Source organism: Ananas comosus, linkage group 5, assembly GCF_001540865.1.
Source record: "Ananas comosus cultivar F153 linkage group 5, ASM154086v1, whole genome shotgun sequence".
Classification (NCBI taxonomy): Eukaryota; Viridiplantae; Streptophyta; class Magnoliopsida; order Poales; family Bromeliaceae; genus Ananas; species Ananas comosus.
The window spans coordinates 1642666-1669241 of NC_033625.1; the positions used below are offsets into that span (position 1 = coordinate 1642666).

The 26576-nt window shown below is 36.2% G+C and overlaps 3 protein-coding genes across 4 annotated transcripts in view; 1 reads left to right on the forward strand and 2 right to left on the reverse strand.

Annotated features, from left to right (window-relative positions):
- Positions 1 to 1530, reverse strand: part of LOC109709970 — a 1836-nt gene extending 306 nt beyond the window's left edge. The window contains exons 1-2 of one of the 2 annotated variants that reach the window (XM_020232370.1): positions 916 to 1530; positions 1 to 885 (exon numbers count right to left, since the gene is read on the reverse strand). The exon at positions 1 to 885 is cut by the window's left edge and continues 306 nt beyond it. In XM_020232370.1, the coding sequence (XP_020087959.1) occupies positions 397 to 885; positions 916 to 1113 (687 nt within the window). In that variant the 5' untranslated portion in view covers positions 1114 to 1530 and the 3' untranslated portion in view covers positions 1 to 396. The other variant, XM_020232369.1, reaches the window with a different exon arrangement.
- On the forward strand, positions 14908 to 15821 carry LOC109710230. The gene is made up of 2 exons (XM_020232723.1): positions 14908 to 14973; positions 15366 to 15821. Exons 1-2 carry the CDS (start codon positions 14908 to 14910, stop codon positions 15819 to 15821), a joined length of 522 nt encoding a protein of 173 aa, XP_020088312.1.
- On the reverse strand, positions 17586 to 25825 carry LOC109709988 (homeobox-leucine zipper protein ATHB-15-like). Its single transcript, XM_020232395.1, has 18 exons — positions 24454 to 25825; positions 24202 to 24361; positions 24002 to 24102; positions 23770 to 23860; positions 23437 to 23532; positions 23205 to 23318; positions 23030 to 23113; positions 22614 to 22769; positions 22438 to 22512; positions 22172 to 22278; positions 21923 to 22085; positions 21166 to 21351; positions 20975 to 21052; positions 20376 to 20510; positions 19928 to 20256; positions 19167 to 19272; positions 18926 to 19075; positions 17586 to 18245 (listed from the first exon to the last, which is right to left on the reverse strand). Exons 1-18 carry the CDS (start codon positions 24663 to 24665, stop codon positions 18099 to 18101), a joined length of 2490 nt encoding a protein of 829 aa, XP_020087984.1. The 5' UTR covers positions 24666 to 25825; the 3' UTR covers positions 17586 to 18098.

A 26576-nucleotide genomic window follows, 5' to 3' on the forward strand; every position in this document is an offset into this window, starting at 1 on the left:
ATATATATATATATATATATATATATATATATATATAGATAGATATAGATATATAGCTTCAAAAGCTATATACGTGCGTGCGTACTACTCAGTTTACAAGTTTCACATGTAGAAATTATTTCCTACGCTCGGCCGGTGCATACATGCATGTTGTGCACCGCTCTATACACCGTCCTCTAGTGCATCACATATTTTTAATCTAAAAAATCTGTGATTTTTGATAAATTAGAATTGTGACGATGCAATAGAGGACAGATAGAGTGTAGTGCACAAAATGTAGTTGTAGGTATAAACCATCGAACAGCAGCTCATATATACGAGTCTGCGTCGTTGGGTAGTTTTCTACTGAAGTTTGTTCTGAGGGTAGTCAGGCCCAAACTGCTCATCTGTTGGCGGTTACCACCTATAGTACTCTGGCGTGGCCGCGGCACTGCGCTGCATCCGAAGCTGCTCGTAGAACCTTCTGATGAACTCCTCCGCCGCGACGTCCACCCGTTCCCCGCTGTCACCGTCCTCCTCCTCCGTGACGGGGAACGGCGAGTCCGTTATCCTCAGCTGCCGCACCGGCCCCGCCGCCACCAGCGCCGGGCTCTTCCAGAAGGCCCCGCCGCTCCACGTCAGCGCCGGCGACGGCGTCGCCGCCATCCAATCGGCGCCGGCCACGTCGTCCTCGCCGAGCATCTCGAACGCCTTGGCGATCGCCGCGGCGTCGTAGGCGCGGAGGTCGTCGTCGCCGCGGCGGTTGCGGCGGTTACGGCGGTTGCGGTTGGTGGCGACGCGGAAGAAGAAGAAGGAGGAGGAGGAGGAGGAGGAGGAGGAGGGGGTGTTGGTGCAGCTGAATTCGACGTCGCGGGTGCGGTCGACGGAGGCGCAGGAGAATGAGGCTGCGGCGGCGGCGGCGGAGGAGGAGGAGGCGGCGCCGCCGTGATGGTGGTGGTGGAAGGTCATGGTGGCCATGAGGTTGGCGAGGGCTTTTCCGGCGAGCTTGCCGCGCTTGAGGAGGAGGTGCAGGTCCAGCATCACCTTCCGCTTGGAGACGAGGCCCTTGCGCAGCATGTAGTACACCACGCGTACCACGTGGCGCACCCGCTCCACCAAGGACTCCATATGCATGTGATTGTAGATAGATTCTGGGAGTGGGTTTACCAGTTTAGCGAAAGATTTGTTTGTTGTTGTGTTTAGATCGGGGAGTGGGGAGGAGAGGTGGGAGGTGTTTTGTTTTGTTTTTTCTTTTTTGGTTTGTTGTTTCTGTGAGATTGGTGGTGCGAACGAGGGAAGGGGGAGAGCAGGGGGAGTATTTGTAGGGGCCAAGTAAAAGGATAGTAAGTAGCTAAACAAAATAATAATAATAATAAAATATAAAAAATAAAAGAAATTGGGACATTACGGGGAAGTGAGTCGAGAGTCTCGAGACTCATTTTTCGCTGGAGAGATAAAGAGAGAGGCATCTGGGACAATTTCACGCATGCATCGTTGCTTAGTCACTAAGGTCCTTTTTTTTTCTGATCTGCTGTACTTAATTCACACGTGCTTCAATATATTCATCGCCAAAGTAATGCTATACATGCATTCTCAAAAGATTGTATGATGTACATTCTATTTATTCAAAAATAAAAATTTTATTATTAATTCTGCTGATATAATTAGTGAAGTATATTTTTTATTTTTAGATGGATGAAGTGTATATTTTATATGTTTTTTGGGAGCCTACGACAAAAGTAATACTACACATACAATAAACTGCGTTCCTTCTCCCTATTTAATATGCTGCAGTGTGCATCAGATTCTAGCAAACAAACTTTAAAACTTAGACAAAATCTAATTACTAGTGTAAAGCTTACCCCCACCGATCTTCTAATTAATACGGGCCGCGATAGTTAAAATTATACAATTAATTTACATAATTTATTTATCTTTATTTTTTTATTATTTTTTTCTTTTCTCTTGCGGACTTTTTTAATGATTATTTCAGTAGTTATGCTGTTTAATTAGTTGGCTTTATATATCTAGAATAGATTTTCTACCCTAAATTCAATAATAGCCAAGCTCTTAATAAATAAAAAGTTTATACGTGAACTTAATTTAGATTCCTAAAATAAGTGCTCTTATAAATTTTTTAAAAATAAAATTATAAAATACAAATCTATTTATAAAAAGACAAAATTATAATTATATAATAATAAATTCTCCAATTAGTTAACCAACTAAAAACTAAAATACAAAATAAGAAACAAGCTATACGTTTTGCAACATATATAGGCCATGCATGAAAGCGTACAAAGTCCACAACAACTTTTTTCCCTCGTTATATGTACGCTTAGTTCATTTTGCTTAATGAATGAAGCAGGTAGTTTGCTACCTATTTCTCAAAAAAAAAAAAAAAAAAACTTTTTTCCCTCGTTAGCTAGCTTGACACACATAGTTTAGTTTAAGGTGGGATGAAACTTTAATTAACTTCAAATTGACAACCAACAAAGCTTTGTTACTTAAGGTGCAAGCGAAGAGCTTTGCATATGCTTTGGTTTTGTTTTTATTTGTATTTTTCCCTTCTACCTAGTGCTTTTGCACAAAGTTGGTAGGCTCGAAGCTCAAGGGAACTTTTTCAAAATGCTTACTTGCATTGTGGGTTTTGGTTTGGCTTAATTTCCAACCCAGTTGAACGTATAGAAGAAACGTATGTCCTGTAATTCTTAAGTTGATTACGAGAACATTGATTGCAACAATTAATAGATAAATCCCAAGTTTACCAAGATTCCCCACTTTAAGTTTTGGCTCAAGTTTTTCACAAGTATTGGATAGTTTAAGTTTTACTACAAACAAATCTAAATATAAAGACACTTTGCGACGCTCCGGGGAAGCGTCTCTGCAATATAGCAAATACCAACACTTAAAAAAATGTCGTTATATGAATCCTCTATCGGACTTAAATTAAATGGAAGAAAATCAATTATACTAGGAGCCTGGTGTGACTCGAATTTAGGACCTTATGATTTGACACCGTGTTAAATAATACGAAACAACAGTTGGCTCTAAAATCTTAAATTGATAGAGAACGGTATTTAAATATTTTCATATTTAACACAAATGTGACGCTAGACTATATGAGACGCTTTTAAACATTGTTAAATATAAAAAAAGTCCTTAAATGCTACCCCTTTTTTTTATAGTGTTTTGAAACTATTTGGCCTTGACTTAATTTGTTAAGTTTTTATATTCAGTAACAACAACATTTGACAAACAAAAAATGGACAGCTTCCACTTTTATCGATCGATCGAGTTGTTGAAATTAGATTTCTAAACTTCAATATGTTATAATATTTCTTCTAATGTATAGCAGTACAATATAACGAAGCTAATTAATTAAGTAGGCCCTATATCATATATTTATCTTTCTTTTTCCTTGAATTAAAATATATAGAGTGGCATGATTATTCATGTAGGGGACCCGGCCCTATATCATATATTTATCTTTCATTTTCCTTGAATTAAAATAGAGTGCCATGATTATTCATGTAGGGCTATGTATCTCACTAATTAAGAACCAAATTTCTTATTCTAATTTGCAAGCAACTCCTCCAATATTTATATGGTGCTAGATTTTTCCACCATTAATTATGAATGTGTATGATGCTTCGAGAAGAGCAATAATTGTTGCTTAACCAAGTGTATCAATCTCTGTTGACAATAACATTTAAAGCCATTAATCTTATTTAAATTCGCTCGAGCTTGATGAATCATTCATCACATATGTTATATACTTAAAAGGCTTATTAATTTGCAACCCTAGTTGTTGAACTTTCGTACAACAATCTACATGACAAGTTATGGTTGACTATGCAAATACGTACTACAGTTTTTTTTTTTTTTTGGTTCTTGCATAATTAATTTCAAAATTCAACTATCTATGTCACAGTGAATTGAATAATTTCCAACTAATTAAAGATAGCAAATGGATTGGCAACACATAAAGTTGTAGCTATTTCCTATAGCCAGAGTAATAGCGAATCCAATCGCGCCATTAATATTACACAATTTTTATATATTAACATGTATACAAAACTATTATATTTTTTTTCCTAAAAGTACAAGACACTAGCTAGACAAAGATGTTTCAGTATTAAAATATCGGCTTTTAGTGGCTGGTTTATGTTTTTAGAAAAAAAAAATCATTTTATTCGAGTTCAGAGCAAGAGGAAGATACGTTGAACATGCTAAAGTCTTTTCATGCTCTAGATCTTAATTATATCATTAATTATCATCTATTTAATTTAAATTCACATATTTAGCCTACTAAAAAGTCTGCACAAGAGAGAGAAAGGATTCTTGAATAGCTTAAGCTTTCGATTTGATTTGAGCCAATCAATGATATGTACATATCCGTAACAAATCAATGTTTTTTCAATTAAGGTCAAGTATTTTGAGTTCTAGCTTTGGAATTTGAGTGGTTTAATGGTGGTTAATTAGGCAAGTGGGTTGGTGGATCCAACATGCATGTTTTCCTCTCCTGGTTGTAGAAAGGAGCACTTAAAACGCAAAAGGTAAACCCTTTAGCTAAAGCCCAAGTTTATGCACTTTATTGTGCACCTGGTTTGTGTCCACACCCCCACCAATACAGTGGGTCTTTAATTACGGCTACTTAATCAATAATTGTTGATACGTATGGAATTGGTAAGCATATAAAAATAAGTCATTTGCCTTATGTACGTATATATATAGTTGCAATCCTCATGACCCACGTGGATTTTAACGTTGTATGTTGTCTAGTGTTAATGGGGAACATGAAAAAAAGCAAAAGAAAAAAAAAAATGTTTTAATGGAAAAGCGTAAAAGAGCACCCACATAGTGATTAGGTGTTTGTATGCTTTGACGAATGATTTCAGAATCTTAAGTAATCTCTTATTAGATAGCACTTTAGGTATCTAGTTCAACTAATTTTCATCCAAGGAGAACTTAGTGGAGGCTTTTATGTTTTGTTATTGGTAAGACTTACAAGTATTAATTACCTGAATCATAAATCATTTTGAGTTGACTATCTAATCTTTCAGTTTATTTAATTTGAGTCAGTCAGCGATAACGTTGACTTTAAAATTTGAATGTATTATTTATCTTTGTAAATTTAATCAGTGTACAATTCTCATAATTATAAATTTATTAAAATGAGCAATTAACTTAAATCTTGAAGTTAAAATATCGTTGACTAACTCAAATCAAAATAAACCGAAAAGTTGGATAGTAAAATCAAAAAAATGAAGGATCAGGTAGTCAACTCAAAATGATCTATAGCTCAGATAAATTATATACATTTTTCTTTTGTTATTTCTTAGGTAATATGGTATTTGAGCAAAAAATCCTAATTAGTTTCATTGCCGTGAAATTCGTGTAACATTTGATCATGAAAACCATCACTATTTAATTAATTCAAGTCTTTATATATCTCCTGGTTCAACCAAAAAGTCTCGAGTTCAAACATCAGATATTAATTTTTAAAATTAAGTTGGAAGATTTAAGAGAATTATATGCATTTAATTTGTGCCCGTCAAGGCTTTAATATTTTCCAACAATTTCAGAAGCCACCGTGATCCTTCTACAATTAGCTTTGTTAAGTGATCATTATTAAGCCTAATTAGGAAAATATTCTTTTATTTTTTTTTCTCCTCCATCATGCACCACGTGCAGCTTAATTATATACACAGCATGCAGATCTAAAAGTCATGAGATATATGTATAGTAGCAGGAATCTACCTTACAGCTCTAAGCTTGTCAACTTTAAAGAGCTAAATAAAGCTGAGCAAATTAAAGCACACTGATCTATTGTTCTTTTTCCTAAAGAGAGTAAAGTGAAAGCAAACTGATCATATAATTTTACCAAAGAATTATTTTCAATTCACAAGTAAAAAAGAGTTCTTCGCAAGATATAACAATTTTGTTATGTGATTACCAAAAAGTATTGTATTGAGTAATCTTAACATTTATTTTCTTCAGTTGAAGCAAAAGTTCCACCAAGTTCATATCTGAATCTATTGGTTTGAGTTAGTGTCAATCCATTTTGGTCAACAATTGGTATATATGATTCGTGATCTCAATATATTCCAACACAAAATATATTCTTTGAATGGATATAGACCACCAAATTAAACTTCGGTAAAATAGTAAATGTTGTATGGAGAAAATATATAGCAGATATTTGATAACAAAATTGTTCAGTTTAGTTTAGTTTTCTGGCCATGCAAGTTTAGTTTCAACTTAAATTTAAAAAAAAAAAGAAACAAAAACCAAATTGTGATTAGTTTGATTTGGACTAATTGTAAGAACCAAATCCAACTGATCCTATATATATTGCACACCCAAGAAAGACGTACTTCGATTGCTACGGCACACGTAAACACATCAAGATGCACAATAGGATACAATATGCGCACTATTTTTATTTGTTTTGCAATGTTAAAATGCTAGGCAAAAGCTCTCTCTTTTTTTCTCCCTCTTTTCTTACTTAATTTATACCTAAGCAACATAAATTAGTTAGCTAAGTAATTTCTCTACAGTCAACATATGTAGTTCTATTTGGTTTCCCTATGTACCTCTCTCTAATTAATGTTTACAGTAAATGAGACAGCCAAATAATTAAGCTCTCTCTCTAAAATAATCGATTCAAACTATTTCTTGTAAACTTTAACAATCAATACAAAGTTTGTAACCTCCAAAATTAGAAGCTTTAATCCATTTTCTTCTACACAAACCTGAGGGAGTCGAACCCTTCCATCTCTTTAGATGATCATCCGATCGAGTAACAACTACTAGACTAAACAGCGATTGTTATGTATTTTTTTACCACATTACTACTACTCATGAAAACCCTAGTGTTGTGCTTTTAGACATTTGCTTGTTTAATTAAGCCGAAGAGATTTGAGATCCATAAGTGACATGGCATTAAGAGATAAACACATACAAAAACCCCAAAAAAAAAAGAAAAAAAAAGAGGAAAAGGAATGTGAAATGAAAGAGTGGGCCTAATAATAATTAGATAGGTAAGTGTAGGTGGGTCAAGGCATAATTATGAGGAGATCTAATCATTGAGGGTATGCTTCATGGAAGCACCAATTTGCCCACCACTCTTAATTTACTGGTTCAAATAATTGTAGATATTTTATATTATGTGTCTTTTTTAGGGCCATAGTAAAACATATATACGTGGCTACATATTTGACATTTATCATAAATTTTTGGCCATCAAGCTAAACATAATTTATTGTATGTCACGTAGGTCATGACACATTAATTGCTCTGCATGGACCCATCAGATTCACGATTTTTAATATTTCCCTCATCCTCCATGTGTTTTATAAAATTATTTAAATTAGTACTATTTAATTCTAGTTGAATAATTGTAAAAATAGTGAAACTAGTAGGAATATTAGATTACGAAAGATTAGAAGGTACTCTTAGTTCAATACTTGATGGAAATTAACCATTAATGGTTTATCAATAAGAATATATAAGTTTAAATATATAAGTTAATATATTTGTCATTTTAAATATAAAAATATATAATATTTTTGAAATATTGCAAAAACCTTGAACCAAACGGCCCCTTAAGAAAATCAAGATTATCTAAAGCCGTTACTTTTTGGCCTACCTAACATATATGCATATATGATTGTTATCTGATAAATTAAAACTCCATCATAAATGGGCCTTACATCCTAAATGGGCTGGGCCGTTCTCGGATCGTGAACAATCACATCGTACATCACCAGAGGCCCATAAAAGGTGGGACACAAACACGCAAAATGGGCTGGGCCTAATTAGGCAATTTAGCCCACAGAATAATTATACCCTCTCAATAAAAACTTACATCAATTTTCAAATATGTCTCAAAATTGGAGACGATTATTAGAATTCAGATGATTTTTTTTTAAAAAAAAATGAGTATATCTATGTCATTGGGCTCTATATATCTAACAATCTATTTACATAGCAACTTAGAAAATAAACAAAAATTTAGATAAAAAAAATCTTCCTTTTTATTGGATAATTTGTTCCTCCATATATCTTCAAATATTTCTTTTACAATATTTTTCACTATAGTATAACAATATTTAGATAAATTTTAAAACAATCAAAATTTAAGTAGCAAACTAGTAAGTAAGCATAAAGCTTCTAGGGGCACAAATTACAATGCAAAGTTTAGATTGGCAATTAAGTAATTCTAATAATTACAGGGATACATGTGCAAATGTCACAAAGCTATAAATTGAGTAACTCCCACACTTTCCCCTAGATCTCTCCCCATCTCGCTGTTTCTCGTTCGCGCGCTCCCTCTCGCTTCGGAGCGTCTCCTCCTTCGTTCATCGGGCCCCCAATCGAGTCCTCATCGTCACTAATCGCTTCGTTCTAAGGTTCGATCGAAGCTCGAGCTCTTCGGAATCTTACTGATTAGGTTGTGATCATGGTGTTGATCTTTAAGCTTCTCTCTCATTTGTTCTTGTTTTGTTGTTAGTTTTATATTCCGAGATCTTGTTCATCGTCCATTTTTGAATGAGTTTCGATCTTATTCGATGCGCACAATTTGGATTTGGCCGAAGATTTTTGTTGTAAATTGCATAATTTGATACTTTGTTGTGCTAAATTAGAGCAAAAGCATTTTGTATATTCTGTGTCTTTACTAATAATGGAGATCGTATTGTTTGGATTGGATGGAATACTCTTGTGGTTTTGAAACCCTTTAACTAGTATTTCTTGCAGAAATGTAGTGTTATTCTTAAAGGGGAATTAGAAATCTCAAAGATTCAAGGTTCGATTAGGAGAGATATTTTTGTTAGGGTTTTGGTTGGCTCTTCGTTATTCTTTATAACGAATATAAATGTATTTGAAGAGATAATTGGCCAAAATATATTACTACATTCAAATGGCGAAGAAACCCTCAACAGATTTCAGTTTAACTACAGTCATTGCACAAATCGACATGCTTGTACTCAGTTTTTATGATTATTGATGTCAACTGGGTCTGGCTACGCGATCAGATTCATTTGCATAGTCACATCCTTCTTCTGGATCAAAGTTCTGAAAAAATAATCTGTTGAAAATAAGTATCTTGTAATGTGAAGATCAATTATCAATGTGAATTTGGCACCGGTTTCTTGGATTGGAAAGTAGTCCGGTGAATAAATTTCTGGCTAATTCAGTAGAAAGTTAGCTCTGTACTATGCGCTTATACAATTTGCAGATGGGGTTACGGTATAGAAATGAACTGACAAACTGACCTTAATTATCGTTCAGTGGTTTGGGAAGCTGCCATAGAACTTCATGATGTCTTGCCATTTATTAGGCCGGAATCAGAGGAGGGGTGAAGGGCCTAAGATCAAGAACATACTTGAGGGTGCCTTTCTTTTATTCCTTATTTGGTTGGCGTACAAGATTGGGCAAGCTTACGATAAGAGGCATGAATCCCTGTTTAAGTTTCGTGAGGAAGATCGTACAGCATACTTAGCTCGCTTAAGGAAGATGGGGTACGATAGTGATGCCTACATATACCCAGAAGAAGTTGATGCTTCTGGTCAGCTGTACAAAGAAAACAATGGAGGAAGTATTTCTACTGAAGGAAGTATGTACTCTCAGAAAGAAGACAATGCAGAAATTCGTAATAATTCTTTAGAGCAAATTGGAAACACAAATGTAGAACAGGGATTGTCTGAAGAAATTGGACTTCGGAAGGAAGATGACGTTGCCGGAAACTTTACTATTGATACTAGAAATAATGATGAGACAGGAGATGACATGAGCAATTCAGATACATTGGATAACAGCGAATATGTTCTTAATAGAGAGGGAGCAAATTCTCGAGAAAGCATGAGTGAGTCTCCTTCTGAAGAAGATAATGCACTATCACTCAAGCAGGAAACAGTTGAATACCAATCAGACAATATCTTGGGGGGTCATACAAGTGATAGTGATACATCAGAAGAAGCAAACTCTGATAAAGCATTTGGTGGCGAGCATACTGAATCATCACTTGGTTATGACCAACATAATGAAGGGATAAGAACGAACAGTGAGGCTTTGGATCCAGATGGTGAGGCAGGTGAATACCAAGGAGTTGTTGAAAATGGAAAACATGGCATCGATTCTTCAGAGGAAGGAGTAAAGGATTTGGATGGCGGAGCTGCAAATTCCTCTCAAAATAACGAACAACTTGGTATGGAGATTGAAAATAATATGTTGACTGATCGCTAGGCAGGTGAATATGAACGTTATGTGCTTCTGTTGCTAAGAGTATGAGTCTTAGAGACCTTTAAAAGATGAAAATCTGAAGCCTAGATGTTGAAGCCAATGTCTATCCATTAGAAAGACATATAAAGTAACAGAATGCATAGAATGTTCAGCTCTTAGATGATTACTTCAAAGGACAACGAGCTCGGATACGTCAAAATGTTAGACTTTGTGAAGTAGACTGGAAGTGAGGAAGAGAGGGTGAAGTCAGTTGTATAAACTGGGTGGTCTGCTTATTCTAACCATACAGGTCCTCGAAAAACTTGCCTTACTCTCTCTCCTTCTCTTCCACATTCTTATACCATGTTAAGCACAATCTGTAGGATACCTACGTAATGAATATATGCATGCACATCTTGCTTATTATTCATCCCGTTTTGTGAGCTCACAAGATTATGCTGTTGATGTTGTTACTCAAGTTCCTAGGTTGCACAAAAGATATTGTGGATCAAGGGCACTAGAGTTGTGTTCACTGCGATGTATGTTCTGTTGACAACAGTTAGAGTGTTAGTATACATTATGTGTGTCTATTTATCCGTCTCGATGTCCTCTCTATAGCTAGCCATATGAGAGAGGAAAAGCTACCGTTGATAGTAGATATTTGCGAAATGCACTATTTACTGCACTACTTTTGTTGCTCGGGAGTCATCTTACTGCTGTTTAGTCCTTGGGAATGTAAAGAACTGTATCAAGTTCTTCTATTGATGAGGCAGGTGTGTAGGAACAGGGCCTCAAGAACAACTAGCTAATTATATTCTCTGAAGATAACATTGGATCACAACACCTCACATCAAGACCTAAAATCTTGTCAAATTGGCCCCTTCAGTGAATATATACTATGTCTGGATAGGGGAGAATGCGAAAGAGAAGAAAAGAAAGCGAGGAGAGAATCATTTTTCTCTCGATTGGATAGAAATTTTAGGAAAGTAAGAAGGAGGAGATGGGAGAAAGGGAGAGAATATGTTTGTTTTGAAAGCTTATTTTATTTAATCTGTGAAAGTGGAGAGAAAGGTAGAAAAAGGTATTTATCATTATCACAAACCCATTTTCCTTTCGTTTCTCTTCTATAATGCCAAACAATAGATAGGAAGTAAAGGAAAATATATCTTTTTTTCCTCTCTCTCAAAAAAAAGAGATATTTTCCTTTACTTCCTATTCTTTCCTCTACTCCCTCCCTCTCTCTCTATCTATATATCTTTTTTTCTTCTCGCATTCTCTCATTCAATAATAAGCTTCACCCTGTTCGAGTCGGATAACTAATTAATGTAGAAATTATCATCAAGAGAAAAGGGTTGTGTAATTGCACAACTTTATGCTTCATGTTTGGCAATGAATGATAGACAAAGAACAGCCTCAGCCGATCCTGTGTCTCGTTCTGATGCGGGAAATTTTGACCATTTAAGTTCCATCCAATGTCATGGGTGCATATTCAGTCAGAGACAAATACTTGACCCATGCATCCTTTTTGTACTTGGCACATGCATTTGACTACACGGTTTGTTCCATTAAGATGTTCTTACTTACAACTTACAAGATTGAGCTTTTCAAAAATAAGATTCTGGTCAGCCACACAGCGCGCGCGAGAGTCGTCGTTACGTGCGGCTATCGTCGCCGTGCGTCGACCGACGGTGCAGCGATAGGCGGCGGCGTGCGTGCTTTTGGCTCTTCACTCCATAATTAAAGAGATCACGAGGAAGGGTTGTTGCTGCATAACACTTTATAGAGGTAGCTTTAGAAGGAGAAAGGTGGTATTGTAATCAGTAGGGGGCACTGTGAGGATACGAGGATGGTCCCTCCCCTATATTGGATTCCATCGATCCCACACGGGGGCCCTGTGCTTCTTGGCCTATCCATTACACAATCCCACTATTTATATATGTTAGTGTATTCATTAATGGTGTACATGTCCCTTTTGTTTTAATTATATCTTAGATCATCTTACTTACAAGTTTCTCTTTACTAGCTAGTATTGTTGCCATGCATTAATGGTTAAAATAAAATATCGTAAGTAGACCAACCGATATGGTCAAAGTAATTAAACTAAATACTTATTGTAGGTAATCACGTTCTGATCAATGAGAACTTATTAATTGCCTGGACTCTGTCACCGCATCACTTTTGGACTTTATTTGATCTGCGCATCTCTCGTAATTTTAATCTCGACCACTCTTCGAAGAAAATAATTAATTTGCATTATTATTGGATATGGTGGTGAAGCACTAGGTCCTCAAATATATAGTAGATTGGATAAATGACAGATTCATTGGGTGGTTCACAATGAATTGGTGGACCAGGTCCTCCCCGCAATGAAGGAGTAATATCTCGTAATAAATACATGCATGCTTGGCATAGCCTTTTTATTTTTCTTTATATTGTTGTTTTTTCTTTTTCTTTTTTTTTTTCAAATCTGGGCATTTTGGTTTCAGAGTTTGTAGAATTATATTTTTCATCACTTTGATTTATCAATTTATGCAGATCAACATAAAAGACTTATTTTTCTTGCATTAAAATTCATAGATGAAGTCGGCCGTCCTATAGCTACGGTAGATGGTGAAGTGCTAATGATGGTTGATATTCGTTTTGTTTAAGTTCAAAGTCTAATTATTTTATATTTTCAACTAAATTTATTTTTTTTAAAAAAATAAACGAAGTTCGTTTTGTTTAAGTTCAAAGTCTAATTATTTTATATTTTCAACTAAATTTATTTTTTTAAAAAAATAAATGAAGTGAATAGCCTAGAGGTAATTAAGGCACCATTAATGCTATACATCAGCCAGAACAAATAAATATTTTAATAATAATAACTCACAGACTGTGCCTAGCTAGCACAGATGGCCAAGGATTTAATGGCTGGCATTTGAGATTCTAAATTTGAAAATTAGTTGTTTCAAACAAAGTTCATTTCTAAAAAATACACGAAGAAGATAACGTCTTATCTTCCTCTCTCTCTCTCTAAAAAAATAATAAATAAATAAATAAAAAGACAATGAAAACCCAACCCCCCAAAAAAAAGGCAATGCCAAAGCATGCACCGAGTCATGATTTTAAATCGTACTAGGGTTGATTATTTTTCTTTTCTTTTCTTTTTTTTTTTTTTTTTAAAAAGACATTAACTTATAAGATTGCTCGTGCTACTAGGCGCAACCCAACTTGGCAGGGAAGAGGACCACCTTCACCAGTAGCAGTGGTCCTCTTAACTCACATTTCTCGCTGCCTTAGGCGCAAAACTTTATGGGACACTGCACTTTTGTGCCTATGAAATGGAGAAAATGATAGATGATGCATGATAATCTCCCAAGGGCATGCATGCAAGTGGTTAATTAATTTACTACTCCTTTATTCCTAGATTGCAAAAGGACTAAATTCTCTCATTCATTGGAGCTTGATACCTAGTGGATCAGTGTAAAGGTTCGAATGGTTAATGCTGTTGCACTCAAAAGATCCATCTAAATAGGAAACAGTTGAGGAATACATGCATGCATGCATGCAACGGTAGAGATAAGGCGTAGCTTACTACGTACATGGCCTCAGAGGAGAGGCATTGAACATGCATGTATCAAATAACGATTTAGTTAACTCGTCGAAGGGGATGTGCTGTGACAGGAAAGGCCTACTTGGGGCTTGTATATATGCCCATGCTGAATACAGTGTTGTTTTATAAAGTGTTATAGGATAAGAATGATACGTATATGTAATTCCTCCTAACAGCTTAGCCTTTTAATTACTGCAAAATTAGAAGTCATACCTTAGAGCTTGTATATTTGAGCCTTGAAAATATATCTCTTGTTTCCGAACGCTCTATTACTATTTTGTAGAGAATGCGCGCGGCTAACTGATCGAGAGCAAATTAAGTTCTAAAACAAATGCCTCAACTAAAAAGAAAAAGATAGTAAGGCTTTCCGTATGAAAATTTTTTATTGTGATTGTTAAAATGGAGTTTGTTTCTTTTGGTCCTTGAAAGGTTTTGATATCTATAATTTAATAGGATCACATAATTCATCTACCAGATAAGTTATCTTATTCTAAAACAATAAGTTGAAGACGGAATATAATGTCTAATTTGCAAATATTTGATCATACTTTTTATCGATCAAATTAATGTTTAGACCTAGTCAGTGCAGATCGTTCCTCTCGATAGATATACTCACTAAATATTTATTTAAGTTCTCAGAGGCTAAAGTTCAGTGTATAACACATAATCTCGAAAGCATATACATCCGTGCATGAACCTTTACCACTTGAAGGCTATATTTAGGGTTTTGGGATGAGACAGTTAAGAGGTATCCTTTTGGTGTGCTTGTAACCCCTGTTTGCTGCAATTGCATGCAGCAAATTGCACCTTTGATGGAACAGCACAAAGTTGCTCTAACTAATTAATAGATATCTAACCGAAAATATCACATCCTATGTCACTTCATAATAGGATATTTTCATAGTTGAGAAGCTCCATCTTTATTGCACTATTTTTTTTTTTTTCTGAAAAATCTCATCCAACCATCTCTTTAGTTAGGTCCTTGAACTTTTTGGCCCCACCCCTTTTACTGGTTTTTCAGCATCTATAAAAGGGATGGATGTTCCCATTCTGGGAGAAAATAAGACATACAGTAGATATAGAAACTGTTCTTGAGAGGAAGTGTAGGCATGCCAGAGGAGAACATGCAAAAACAAATGAGCAAAGAATACAAATCATTCCTTCTTCCACCCAAGGTATCTTATAGCTTTAATTAACCTATCTTTTGCTTCTACTTTTAGCTAGAGTCGTATGCAACATAGCATTTGACAAACAAAATACTTCTGAGCTCCTATTGCAGCCGGAAGCTGAAACGAGATTGAAAGCTCCGAAAATATATAGAAGTTTCAATTTGAAGCTTTTGGTTATATTGGAGAACTCTGTTAATTAGGAGGTTTTAATATAGCGCTTCTTACACTACTCGATCAACTATTATTTTATTGAATAGCATTACAGTACCCTATAGCGTGACCAAATAGGCCTTCAGAATTTTCGAATTTGATTTAGAAGTTCTCATTTGCTTAAATTTGTTGATGTTAGTAGACTCTTGATCATCTTTTACTTGGCTTTTGATTCAAACCGATCACAGAAGAATGACCATGGGCTTCGGCGCACCTACTCCGAAATTCTGGTTCCAGCTGCAGAGGCAAGCAAGATCATTGAAGAGCTAAACCAGAACACGAAATCTAGCGAAGTAGAGATAGTGGAGTGCGAGTGCTGCGGCATGTCGGAGGATTGCACTCCTACTTACATCGGAAAGATCAAAGAGTTCTTCTGCGGGAAGTGGGTCTGCGGCATTTGCTCGGAAGCAGTGAAAGAGAGGATGAGACGCGAGCCGTCGATAGACATAACCGAAGCATTGGACTCCCACATGGCTTTGTGCAAGAACTTCAACAGGACCGTTAGGATAAACCCTAATCTCTCCTTAGCAACTACAATGAGAGCCGTCGCGAAAAGGATATTGCAAGAGAGGTCCTCCAAGGACCTCAGTGCGAATCCGAAGATTGCGAGGACCGTGAGCTGCAGTCCGAGATTAGATTGCTGAGCGAGAATTTTATGGTTTTCTTTGTTAATTAGTAGTAGTATCATAAAACCCTAGGTACGTACGTAGGCCCTCATGTATCGTAGTAGTTGGTACGTACATGCATGGGGAGTGCACGCGCGTAGTGGAATGAATAAATGATGATGTACATTACTTTACGTTCGTACAATACGAGAATAATATGTTTACTTACTTTGTTATGGCTTACGTATACATGACCAAAAATGTTTATTACTCTAGTTATTATTGCCCCATCAAAGTAGAGTTTACAAAAAATTATTTGAATATAGAATATAGCACAAATCTTAATTATTTTCGATTAAAATATAGTAAACTACTTTTTTTTATTATTATTGTGGGGGGAGAGAGAGAAGGATTTAGATGTTAGTTTATCCATAGTCAAAATCAGTATACGCATATTTATCTTAAGGTCCGTGAAAAATGATCAAGATCGACTATTTGGGTATCTAGAAACTAAAATCACTCCATTAAAAAAAAAAAAAAAAGTAAAATCACAATTTTTGGGTTTACTTATGTAATGATCAAATAGTTTCCTATTTAACAATATTAGTGGAGATGTGTGATAGAAACTACATGCAAATACTTGTCATATAACTCCATCCTCAGATTGCTGATGCTTTAAGGAAATTAATTATCTAAATCAGTTGAATATATATTTGATTTTTTTTCAAATGTCTAGATGAAGAATAATGAATCTGATTTTCAATTGAGGAATCGTTCAATATATCAAAGAAGCATTATCGTGTATAGTATTGTATTTGATAGGAAAAAATAAGCATAAAAATCCATTCCGTTAAGAATCATAAATTAAAATGTTTTAGAAGCTGAAAATTTTAATTTTCTGAAGTTATTTTTAATTTTAACATAAATGAAAAAAATAATAAAGTGAATAGTTTAATTCTAAAAGCAAGGAATTTGTTCAATTATGATTTTTTTAATTTTAGTCACCACACGTGATTCAACCACCTCGCGTCCACAGTCCACTCGAACCAATGTTTCTTTTACAAGGCACCACGAAAAAAGTTTAAAAGAGACAAAAGAAAGAGAGAGAGAGAGAGAGAGAGAGAGAAGCTCTCTAATAAAGTAACNTTTTTTTTTTTTTTTTTTTTTTTTTTTTTTTTTTTTTTTTTTTTTTTTTTTTTTTTCCCTCCGAGGATTATGTGGGGACCCAAAACTATCAAATTAAATCCGTGAATGAAATGTTAGTGTAATTATGTATGTTGTGTGTCTTAAATTCTCATTTGCGGGAAAATACTTATCGCAGGCCCGGTGAATCCGCAGTGCATCTACGTATTATACATTTTTGGTGAAAATGCAATTTGAAGTGTGTTTTGTTATATGAGAGATCCATGTGATCGTCTTTTCTTACATTGACATGGTTAAGAGGCTTCACATGCGCACAGGATCGACAGGTTTAAAATAGTGACTTGATATTCACATTTAATTTCAACCTCTTAGGACCGCAGATATTATTTATCGGAATAATAATTGAGATACAAAAATTTCTACTAGGAGTTCTGAATCCTAAGTCCAACAAATTAAATTTTAGTTTTTAAATTAGGAATAAAGCATAATTTACTCTTGGCCTTTTTTCTTCTATCTTTTTAGCTTCGCTCATTTTTTTATATAAAAAACCTTAATTAAAAATTTGAAACAACTACACCTTAAACTTGAAGTATGCAAGCATTCAAAACGCTAAGAAGCCAAATTAAAGCATCCTATAAATGTTTTCCATGAGCTGATAAATACAAAAACCATCCTCACATTCCTGTCTTAATTATTCCTTTCATCTTTACCTGCTGCAATCTTATAGTTGTGCACAATACCGATACCTCAGACTAGCCCTTTCACTATGAAATTGTTGCCAACTGAAACGGAACGGTGCCGGAGTATACACTAACCATAGGACCAACAATTTCAAAGGCACTTGAATTCATCGCGTCGCTTCGAATGTACGAAAGGGATTCACACGGAGAACAGAGAACACTAATCGTTTGAAATTACATCCCAAATTACAATGAAACCAAAAATACTTTTTCAGGACAAACAGTTTTCACACAAACTGGGCACAGTAGGGCACCACGGTACACCGGTATTGGGTATATATAACTTATGCACTGTAAATGCAGAGCAAGCCAAAGCAATGAGCATTCTGTAGTCCGAACGAGGAGGCGGAAAGCTTTGCAGCAAGTGAGAGCAAAAAGCGGCAATCGGTGAAATATAAGTTTGTCTTTTTACCGTTTTGAGTTGAGTTGTAAGCTAAATAAAGGACCAGTTAACAAACATGAAGCAGATGCAATGGGTATCATCTTCATCATTCAACACCTTCCACGCGACAGCTTTCTCGTAAGAGACAGGCCGACCCATGCTTGAAACGCACAGACCGCCTTGGACGCAGGCAAAACCCTGCAAATAGACAATACTAGAAGTTATTCCTCGAAAATAGAAGCGCCAATTCTGACTATGGGATTGGCCTTTCTTCTTGTTTTTTTTTTCTTTTTTTTCTTTTTTTCTGAAACACCCTGCAAGCATATAAACAATCAAGCATATGATGGATTAAGCTACGTAGATTAGTACTAAAAAGAAGAATATGTACAGAAAATAAACAAGATGAGGTAAAAATAGCAAGTACAGTGCGCACAATAAGTATCTGAATATAGAAGAAATAAATTGGAGGACAAAGTTGGCCGGGTAGCTCTGCAGCTGTAAGTTTGCATCTTACAAAATCAAGGGTGAAAGCATACGTCAGTCCAAGAAAATTTTGTTTACTGTGTTCCCTCATTTTCTAGCATTTCTAAATCCTCTTGCTTTATTCTGAAATTCTTGCCAAAAAAGGAGAAGAAAAACTTAGGAGAGACTAGACTGTAGTGTTTGCAACCCAAAGATGGATATCATAGTTCTGCTTCCTAATATGTTCAATGCATAAAATCATGGATCTAAACAAGGACAAGGTTTTTAAAGCCATCAAAAGGAACAATACAATGCTTCCTATTTGGCGATCCAGATTCAAATCATGAATATGCAAATCAATAACCATATTTCGATACTCATGAATAAATACACTATTTTTGACTAGAGAAACGAACCTTCTGAATTATCTGAGGGAATTCATTGCAGAGAGTCTTCTTTCCATTGTCATCAAATATCTGCTCTGGAGTTATCTCTTGCAAGGCTACAGATGTTGTCTCAAGCATGTCAAGACCTGCCTGGTTCGCAAACATGAAGATGGGCGCATCCTGCAAAAGACACAAAAAACTGTGATGTAGATTTCCAAACAGAGTATCTTTGTTAGATCACAGAAAATTGAAGAGAAAGAAAAATGCAAACCTTCACCGAGCAGCAAACAACAGCATCTGAGTGGTGCCAAAGTGATTTGAGAAGTGGTTCGTTGCCCTCAGTAGTAGGTTTAAGAAGTTCGACTCCAGAATGACCCCTGTATTATAGTACACATATGTCCTTGAATTTATGGAAGAGAGCAGTTTGCATTCAATATATATTAGGCATGATCATTCTTTCAAAAAGCTAACCAAAAAGTACAAATTTTATCAGTAAAACCAAGACATTAGAAGCTGAATTACATTAAAATCCTCAACAGTCATTTTGTATAACTGGAAACTTCATTAATTTCAAAAAAGTTTTAAAAAAATCATGCATGTGAGACAGCACTTAATTATTGTTAAAATCTCAAAATTTGCAAGCAGATTAAGACCAAATACATGGCAAAGCCATTTTTTCGATAGATGCCCTTGTCAGGGGCACCTAAACAAATATGCAAGGTTTTCAGGGACACGTACAAAAGTACCAATTTTTGCAGGGATATCTTCACAATATACATTTTTCCAGGGTAATGTATGCCAAACTCCAAGACTTACAAACTTACGCACAAAAAGAATTTAAGTGCAGGTAACAGATATATATAGCTTTCATGCTTGGAATTCAACATACTTATGGAGACAGGAAGTTAGTGTTGTTTGGCCATATGACTCATAACTCTTAGGTTTTGCTTTTTTCTTCAAAATATTCTGGCTGTTAGAAGACATATAAACTTCTATTATTAAATTTTGATATGACAATGCTAGATGGCAAACCTATAGCTTTCACAAATCCAACGAGCAAGCATCAGCACTTCCGGACTTCCTGGTGGTGCACACAGGCCACCAAGAGAAGCAATACGTGAAGGTGAGAGAGCCAATGCAACCCTTTGGACAGAGGATATAATACTGCGCACATAATGTCGAGCCATGGATGCCACATTCTCTTGTAGGTGGCTCTCAAATGCAAATTGAAATGCAATTGTCATTACAGATCTCGTGGCTGAATAACGGCCAGAAGGATCTCCACAAACTCTGGTTCCTGTTGGTCCAACTTCAAGAGTAGAGGCAAGATCCAGTGTCCTATTACTAGGACTGCAAGTGTCCTGCATCGTAAAGGTAAAAACAAGTAATTAATAGAGAAAAACACTCACAACTATAAAGTGATGCAATGAGAATCTAGTCAACAATGGAAACCCATCCCCGTTGACGAATAGGTGTTTACCATTATAGAGTCAATAGGAATAATCCGGAAACCAGAAGGCAACAATGGAGCATCATCAGCCAAAGAGGCATCTATTGGAGCAAATATAAGCTCAGACCAGGTGCCTACAGCATTTTCGTCCAGTCCAGTACAAAGCTGAAAAAGCAAAAGATACAATGAGCATCATAATTCATAAGCAAATACTCAACACTATAGTAATTCATTACAATATATTGCAAACATTGAGCTAGAACAGAAAAGATGCTTGACAAATATTTACTTTTTTTCTGGGAAACCCATTCATGAATATGAACAATTCAGTTTTTCAAAATTGGATACTAAGTTGTAAGAAGTAACAAATTAAAGAGGAATGAAGCAATGACAACAGAATCTGCATTAGCTTCTTTGGAGACCATAATGAATAATCATTATGTATATTTCTGCAGTGATTCTAAGGCTTCGGTTAAATCATTATTACATCATACTAGCAAGCATGAAAATGTTAGGTCTCACAAGATTCTTTCTCTTTGCAATTTTCCTTAATCCTGTGGGAAGATAACATGCCACCCCATTAGATAGACAAGCAAATTTGTGTGCAAAGCAAGGAGTATTAGACATACTTGCAAGAGAAGTAGCTCACGAGGCACAAGGGCATCTCGATAATAGCCAATATTTTCCAATTTAAGCACCTCTAGAAGCTGCTAAGAAAAGGATGATAAGCAGGTTCAATAAGAAAGGAAAGTAAAATGTCCTTTACCAACAAATAACAGTAAGAATCATTCAACTGACTGAACTATCCAAAAAACATTACCTCTTCATTATCAAGTGAATGAGCTAGTGGTAATATGACCTGACCACCAAATGGTCCAATATGAGGCACTGAAAAATTGCATGAATTGGCTCTTAGCGCTGCAGCAGAGAATGCGTCCATATTACTGTCTCCCCATTCTGACCGGTGCTCTCTTAGAAATCTCAGGAGCATTGCAGGAGACACATTCTACAAAAAATAAGTAAGAAATAATTAATGCATGTCTGATAGGTGAATTTGTAGCAGTCATTAGATATTTTCAGTTAGAAGCTAAATAGAGGAAGTAATTCATAATATTGAGAGAAATTCAAATCACACAAATAATTTATTAAGAAGCACGCAAACAACTACAGCAACAAAAAAAAGCGGGGGGTCAATCACATTATCTAATGTTAGGAAGCCAACTTGCTCTTTTTAACGAACCATATCTTCTCACAGTACTATCATCCTCCTATTTTAAAGGAAACAAATGTAGTAAACAGTTCTCTGAGCGTTCAGTTAATTTAAGTTGTAAGAGGCGCAAAAATCCGCCGTATGTTACAAGACAGTTTATACTGCAGAAGAATTCTAAGAAAAATTCCATTTCTATATATCATACCAATAAAGCTTGACCATCCATCTTTATATACGAAGACATGATAGTCATTGAATTTCAAGCTAATTTTATTATGTCCACAACCCACTATTTCCCAACTGAGTTCAAGCTGTTAACATGTAGGGATTATAAAGATAAAGCAAATACTCAAGTTTAATACTTAACCTGTAAAAGCATTGATGCCTTGGCACACAGCACAGCATTACACATTGAAAATTCGTTTGTGAAACCATAGTTTTTGACAAGGATGGTCACATCATCTGCGCCGTCATTACTGGCAGCTGACCACCCCTCATCGGCAAAGCCATTAATAGCTTCGCTGAAACCCCTGCATTTAAATTATATGAAATCATAAAACAATGTCCCTAAAACAGAAGAACAAAGATAACTACAAGAATAAGCAGATGTTCTCACCGGCCTAGTCTCTGGCTAAGTGCTCTTAGGGCTGCAGGTCGCCTACCCCACCCTGTAGCAATAGAATGCGAACCTTCATGTGCAATCTGCCTAAGATGGCGTAAAGCCTGAAAGAATGAAATGATATGAGAAGACAATTTGGTGTCCACCTAACGGATCACTTGACTTCAAGTTCACCATTTGACAGCTTAACATCAAAAAGGAATCATCCAATTCTAACAAGTTATACTACCATTGTAGAATTAACTAGAAGATATGTTACTAACCGTCATAGTCGTCCTTTGAGCAAGCATAGTGGATGATTCGTACAGTGGTCGTATAACTTCAGGGATGCTCCAAGGCTAATGCACGCAGAAATAACTAAGCTTCAGCAATCAAGTATACTTAAAAAGTATATCGAATCCATCTTGAAACAAAGTAGAAACTTCCAAAATGTTTATACCTCCAAATCCATATGATAAACAATGTGTATAACAGAGCCACCATCATCACAGGGTCTTATAAGGTAGCCGCTAGGAAGCATTTCCGCCCTGACAAAAGGCTGCACAGATGGCATTGTTGGACCGCCTTGTGTGTTATTAAGTGATCTTTCACAGACCTGCGGATAAATAAAAGACGGACTTCAAATTCTTAGGCACAGGTTAAGTTTGGAAATAATTTCTTTTTGTCACTGAGTTACTCCACTATCCCAAGATGACTGGGAACAAGTGAGTTTTATCTTTGTTTTGACTTAGGAAGATGATTCTATTGATTGCAAAGATAACTATATGATGGTGCACAACTATTAACTATTATAGGCAATAGCTGAGCTGCAGATATTGGCCATGAATCCTGAAAAGGTAAACTGTCTAAACTTACCACAAGGCTTCCATCTTCAAGAACTGATGTATAGCGCATCAACCACAAGTCACGAGCAGGAGCCAGTGTTGTTGGAGCATATAGCTATAACCAACCCATATAGCTCAGTTAAAACACTCAAACTTTTAATTAAAATACCAAAGTCAAGCACATTAAACTAGTCAACAATAGCTACCTGCATGTAAAGCAGTTCAACGGTTCCATTATTTCCAGTGGTCAGTACACTCACAACATCCACCGACCGACAGTCACGAGACCATGACGGTTGGTCTTTGAGGAATTCTACAACCTGAAAACTCCAAAAGTATCCAAACATTTATAGTAAGAAATATTAAATTAGACATCAAGTACCTAGAGGACATGCTTAGTTTGAATTAGAAGATAACAACTGGATACTTAGAGCTCACCTTTGCAGGTTCGATGCCAACAAGGCCGCAAGCTCGTGCTGCCACACCAGCGCAACCATGTGAGATAGCAACGATTCCAATGGAATCCGGACCAGGCTACAAAATATCGAGTTACACGTCGAGGCGGTAAGCATGCATGAAATGACTAAGAAGCAAATCAATTAGTAGAACAGAAAATGAACCTTTTTTTGTAAGAAAGAAAATGAATCTATAATATGGAGGATCTACTGATGAATGGAAACACCATGGCTATCAATATGATTTTGTTTTATCGTCAAACGATTTGTTAATTTCACTTCCAAACACTGAAGAATAGAGAAAAGAGGTGTGAACCTTCATCCCAGGCATTTGGACCCACTCAACAGCAGTTCCAGTGGCCTTTGATAGAAACTCTGCTAATGTTTCCTCCGCTATAGACAAAAGTCTACATTAAAAATTGTAACACATAAGCAATACAGCAAACAAGTATACATGAAAATGTAAATTTTAAAAAAAAGGAAAAAGGAAAAAGGAAAAAACATAGAACAAACACAAGATTGAAGTGCTGTCAACCATCTCTACATACCCAGCAGGGCTAGCATCTCGTGGTGGGTGTTGGGGTGTCAAATGGTGTCGAGAACTTGTCACCACAGAATCACAGCTTGTGTCTGTAGTCGTAATAGCAGCCTACAATTCAAACATAAATCGGAAGACATCATATACAAAAGCAAGAAGAATACTAAAGCTCGAGTAAGATCTGTTACCCATCAAAGGCTTAACGCTTACATTCTGAGTCTGCTGTCGAAAGTAGCTGTTCTCATAAACCAACTGAGAAACCTGCTTCTGCAAACGATCGTTCTCCTCCATCAACAGCTTGTTCATCGCAGTTAGCTTCCTATTCACGGCCTGAAGCCGGAACGATTCCTTCCGCTGTTTCTCCCTGCACCTATAAGAGAGATAACAAAGCCAAACACTTTTTAAACAGTCAAAACAAACATTTAACTATAAGAAGCCAAAAACCGGAAAAAAGTAATTCACCTCCTATTCTGAAACCAAACTTTAATCTGTTTAGGCTCTATGTTAGAGAGAATAGGGCACTCTCTGATCAGCTGCTGCCGCCGCATCGAGCTCGGTTTTGGGCACTCATGGTAGAGCCTCTCTAGCGCCTCGACCTGCTCCGGCGTATAGCGTACGTACTTCCCAGGATCCATACCACCCTTCCCTTCCTTGCAAGAAGACACAACCATCATCCTCTTCACTACAAAGCTCCTTACACAGATGCCGCAAAACCAACTTTGTGAATTCAAACTCGGTTATCGAAAACTACCCAAAGCTGCAATTTTTTTCTCCTTTTTACCATTCGCGGCACAACAGAGGTCGGGTTCCTTTTAAACTCTTCAACAATTAAGGGAATTTGAGGGTTTCTTCTTCTCCGGAATATCGGTTTCCTTTACCTCAAATACGTAGACAACAGCAAACACAAGAAAGACCGGGTCTTCGAGATCGGAGATATAAATGAAGATTAAAACCCTTCCAGAGACTCTCCTTGCAGGGTTAACAATATATAAAACAGTGCGACGAGCGCGAAACCCTCAAATAAATAGAAAGCTTTATCAGCAGATGCCTTTGAAGATTCCAAGCTAAGCTTTTTCTTTATTTTTTTTTTTCCTTTATAAAAATTTTAGCTTTTTCTTTTCTCTTCTATTGAGGAATCTCCTTTTCCTCTCTTTAAAATATTTTAAGCCAAAACATTCCGCTCCATCTGTGAGTTCTCGTTCTCCGAAGCTACATACGGAGGAAGCGAGACGCGATTCGAACAACAATAGTACATGTACACATATATATTTTTATAGAAAAAAACAAACCCAGTACAACTCAGCCGAACTCGGCGGTTCGAATCGGAGGCGCTCCGATTCGTTCGAAAACCGAACAGCAAAGCCGATAAAGGCGATTCCTCTACAAATGGAGCTCGATTAAAGCCCCTGACGCAGGGATCTCGCCAAATCCGCAGCTTTTCCTCCGATCGGCGCCGAAAAATCGGTCTCCATTACAACAAACAGTGGATGGAACAGCGGAAACGAAAGAGATCGGGTGTTAACGACCGATCCGATTCGTACGCAGGGTACCGATTTTGCTCCTCACATCGCAACAGCGATCCCCTGGTACGTCCGTGATCAGATCCGCGGATTCGAGTCTTTCTAGGGTTTCGCGAATCCGGAAGGATAGATCGACACCGAGCGATAGAGGATTCCGCTCCTCTTCTCTTCGTGATCCGAGGCGAAGCGGAGAGAGTGTAGCTGCTAGGGTTTTGGTTTCGGATCCCCGCGACTCGATTCACGCCATGGGAGCTGAACCAAGAACTCTCCCTCTCTCACTCTCACTCACTCTCTCTCTCTCTCTCTCTCTCTCTCGTGACTCCATGTGGTTAGTGATTACTACCGTCGTGTGTGGTTTATATAGGTGAGCTCTTATGACGATAATACCCTTGCCCTGGTTCAGGAATTTCGCTTCCCCTTCCCAGCACAAAAGGCTTTTTTTGGGATAGATTTTATTTATTCTTAACTAATTTTGCTGTTGTGTTTGTCATAATAAACTATTTAAAGTACAATTTTTATGGTGCAATCGGAAATGAATAAGTATATATTTTGTCCTATTCGATCAAAGTCCAAACTAGTCTCTGTTCAATAATTTTAGTTAATTTTAAAAAAATAAAAAATATTAGACATATGTATTCTATAAATTCAATATGTGAAAAAATTACATGCATTTGGGATGAATTAATTAGTCAAGAGAAAACAAAAAATAATAAAATTTAAACGGTTAAAATTATATTATCAATATTCAAGAAATTAATAGCATCTCATACAAATTCTGAAAAAGAATATAAAACCCTACTTCAACAACCATTTTTTTAGAAAGAGAAAAATAACATGATATTTATTTTTATTTATTTTTAAAAATTAAATTTAATAAAAAATAATTAATTTTTAAATTTAAAAATTTAAGTATCAAATCTTAAATATTTAGCCAACTTCAATAGATTTTTGGAGTGAGAATAGATTATAAAGGTGTATTTGTGCACAGTGGTAGAAACGTAGTTTTGTTGAAACTTGGGGGCATATGTGGGACTAGGGAGGGGGCGTCGCGACGCGTGTTAAGCA

What these genes read in the sequence shown, in the direction of transcription:
- LOC109710230 (XM_020232723.1), top strand. Translation starts at nt 14,908, where the DNA reads ATGCCAGAGGAGAACATGCAAAAACAAATGAGCAAAGAATACAAATCA. An exon ending in CATTCCTTCTTCCACCCAAG is followed by an intron (nt 14,974 to 15,365) that starts GTATCTTATAGC and finishes AACCGATCACAG; the next exon opens with AAGAATGACCATGGGCTTCG.
- LOC109709988 (XM_020232395.1), bottom strand. Translation starts at nt 24,665, where the DNA reads ATGATGGTTGTGTCTTCTTGCAAGGAAGGGAAGGGTGGTATGGATCCT. An exon ending in TTCGACAGCAGACTCAGAAT is followed by an intron (nt 24,103 to 24,201) that starts GTAAGCGTTAAG and finishes TTTGAATTGTAG; the next exon opens with GCTGCTATTACGACTACAGA. An exon ending in TCCAAATGCCTGGGATGAAG is followed by an intron (nt 23,533 to 23,769) that starts GTTCACACCTCT and finishes GATATTTTGTAG; the next exon opens with CCTGGTCCGGATTCCATTGG.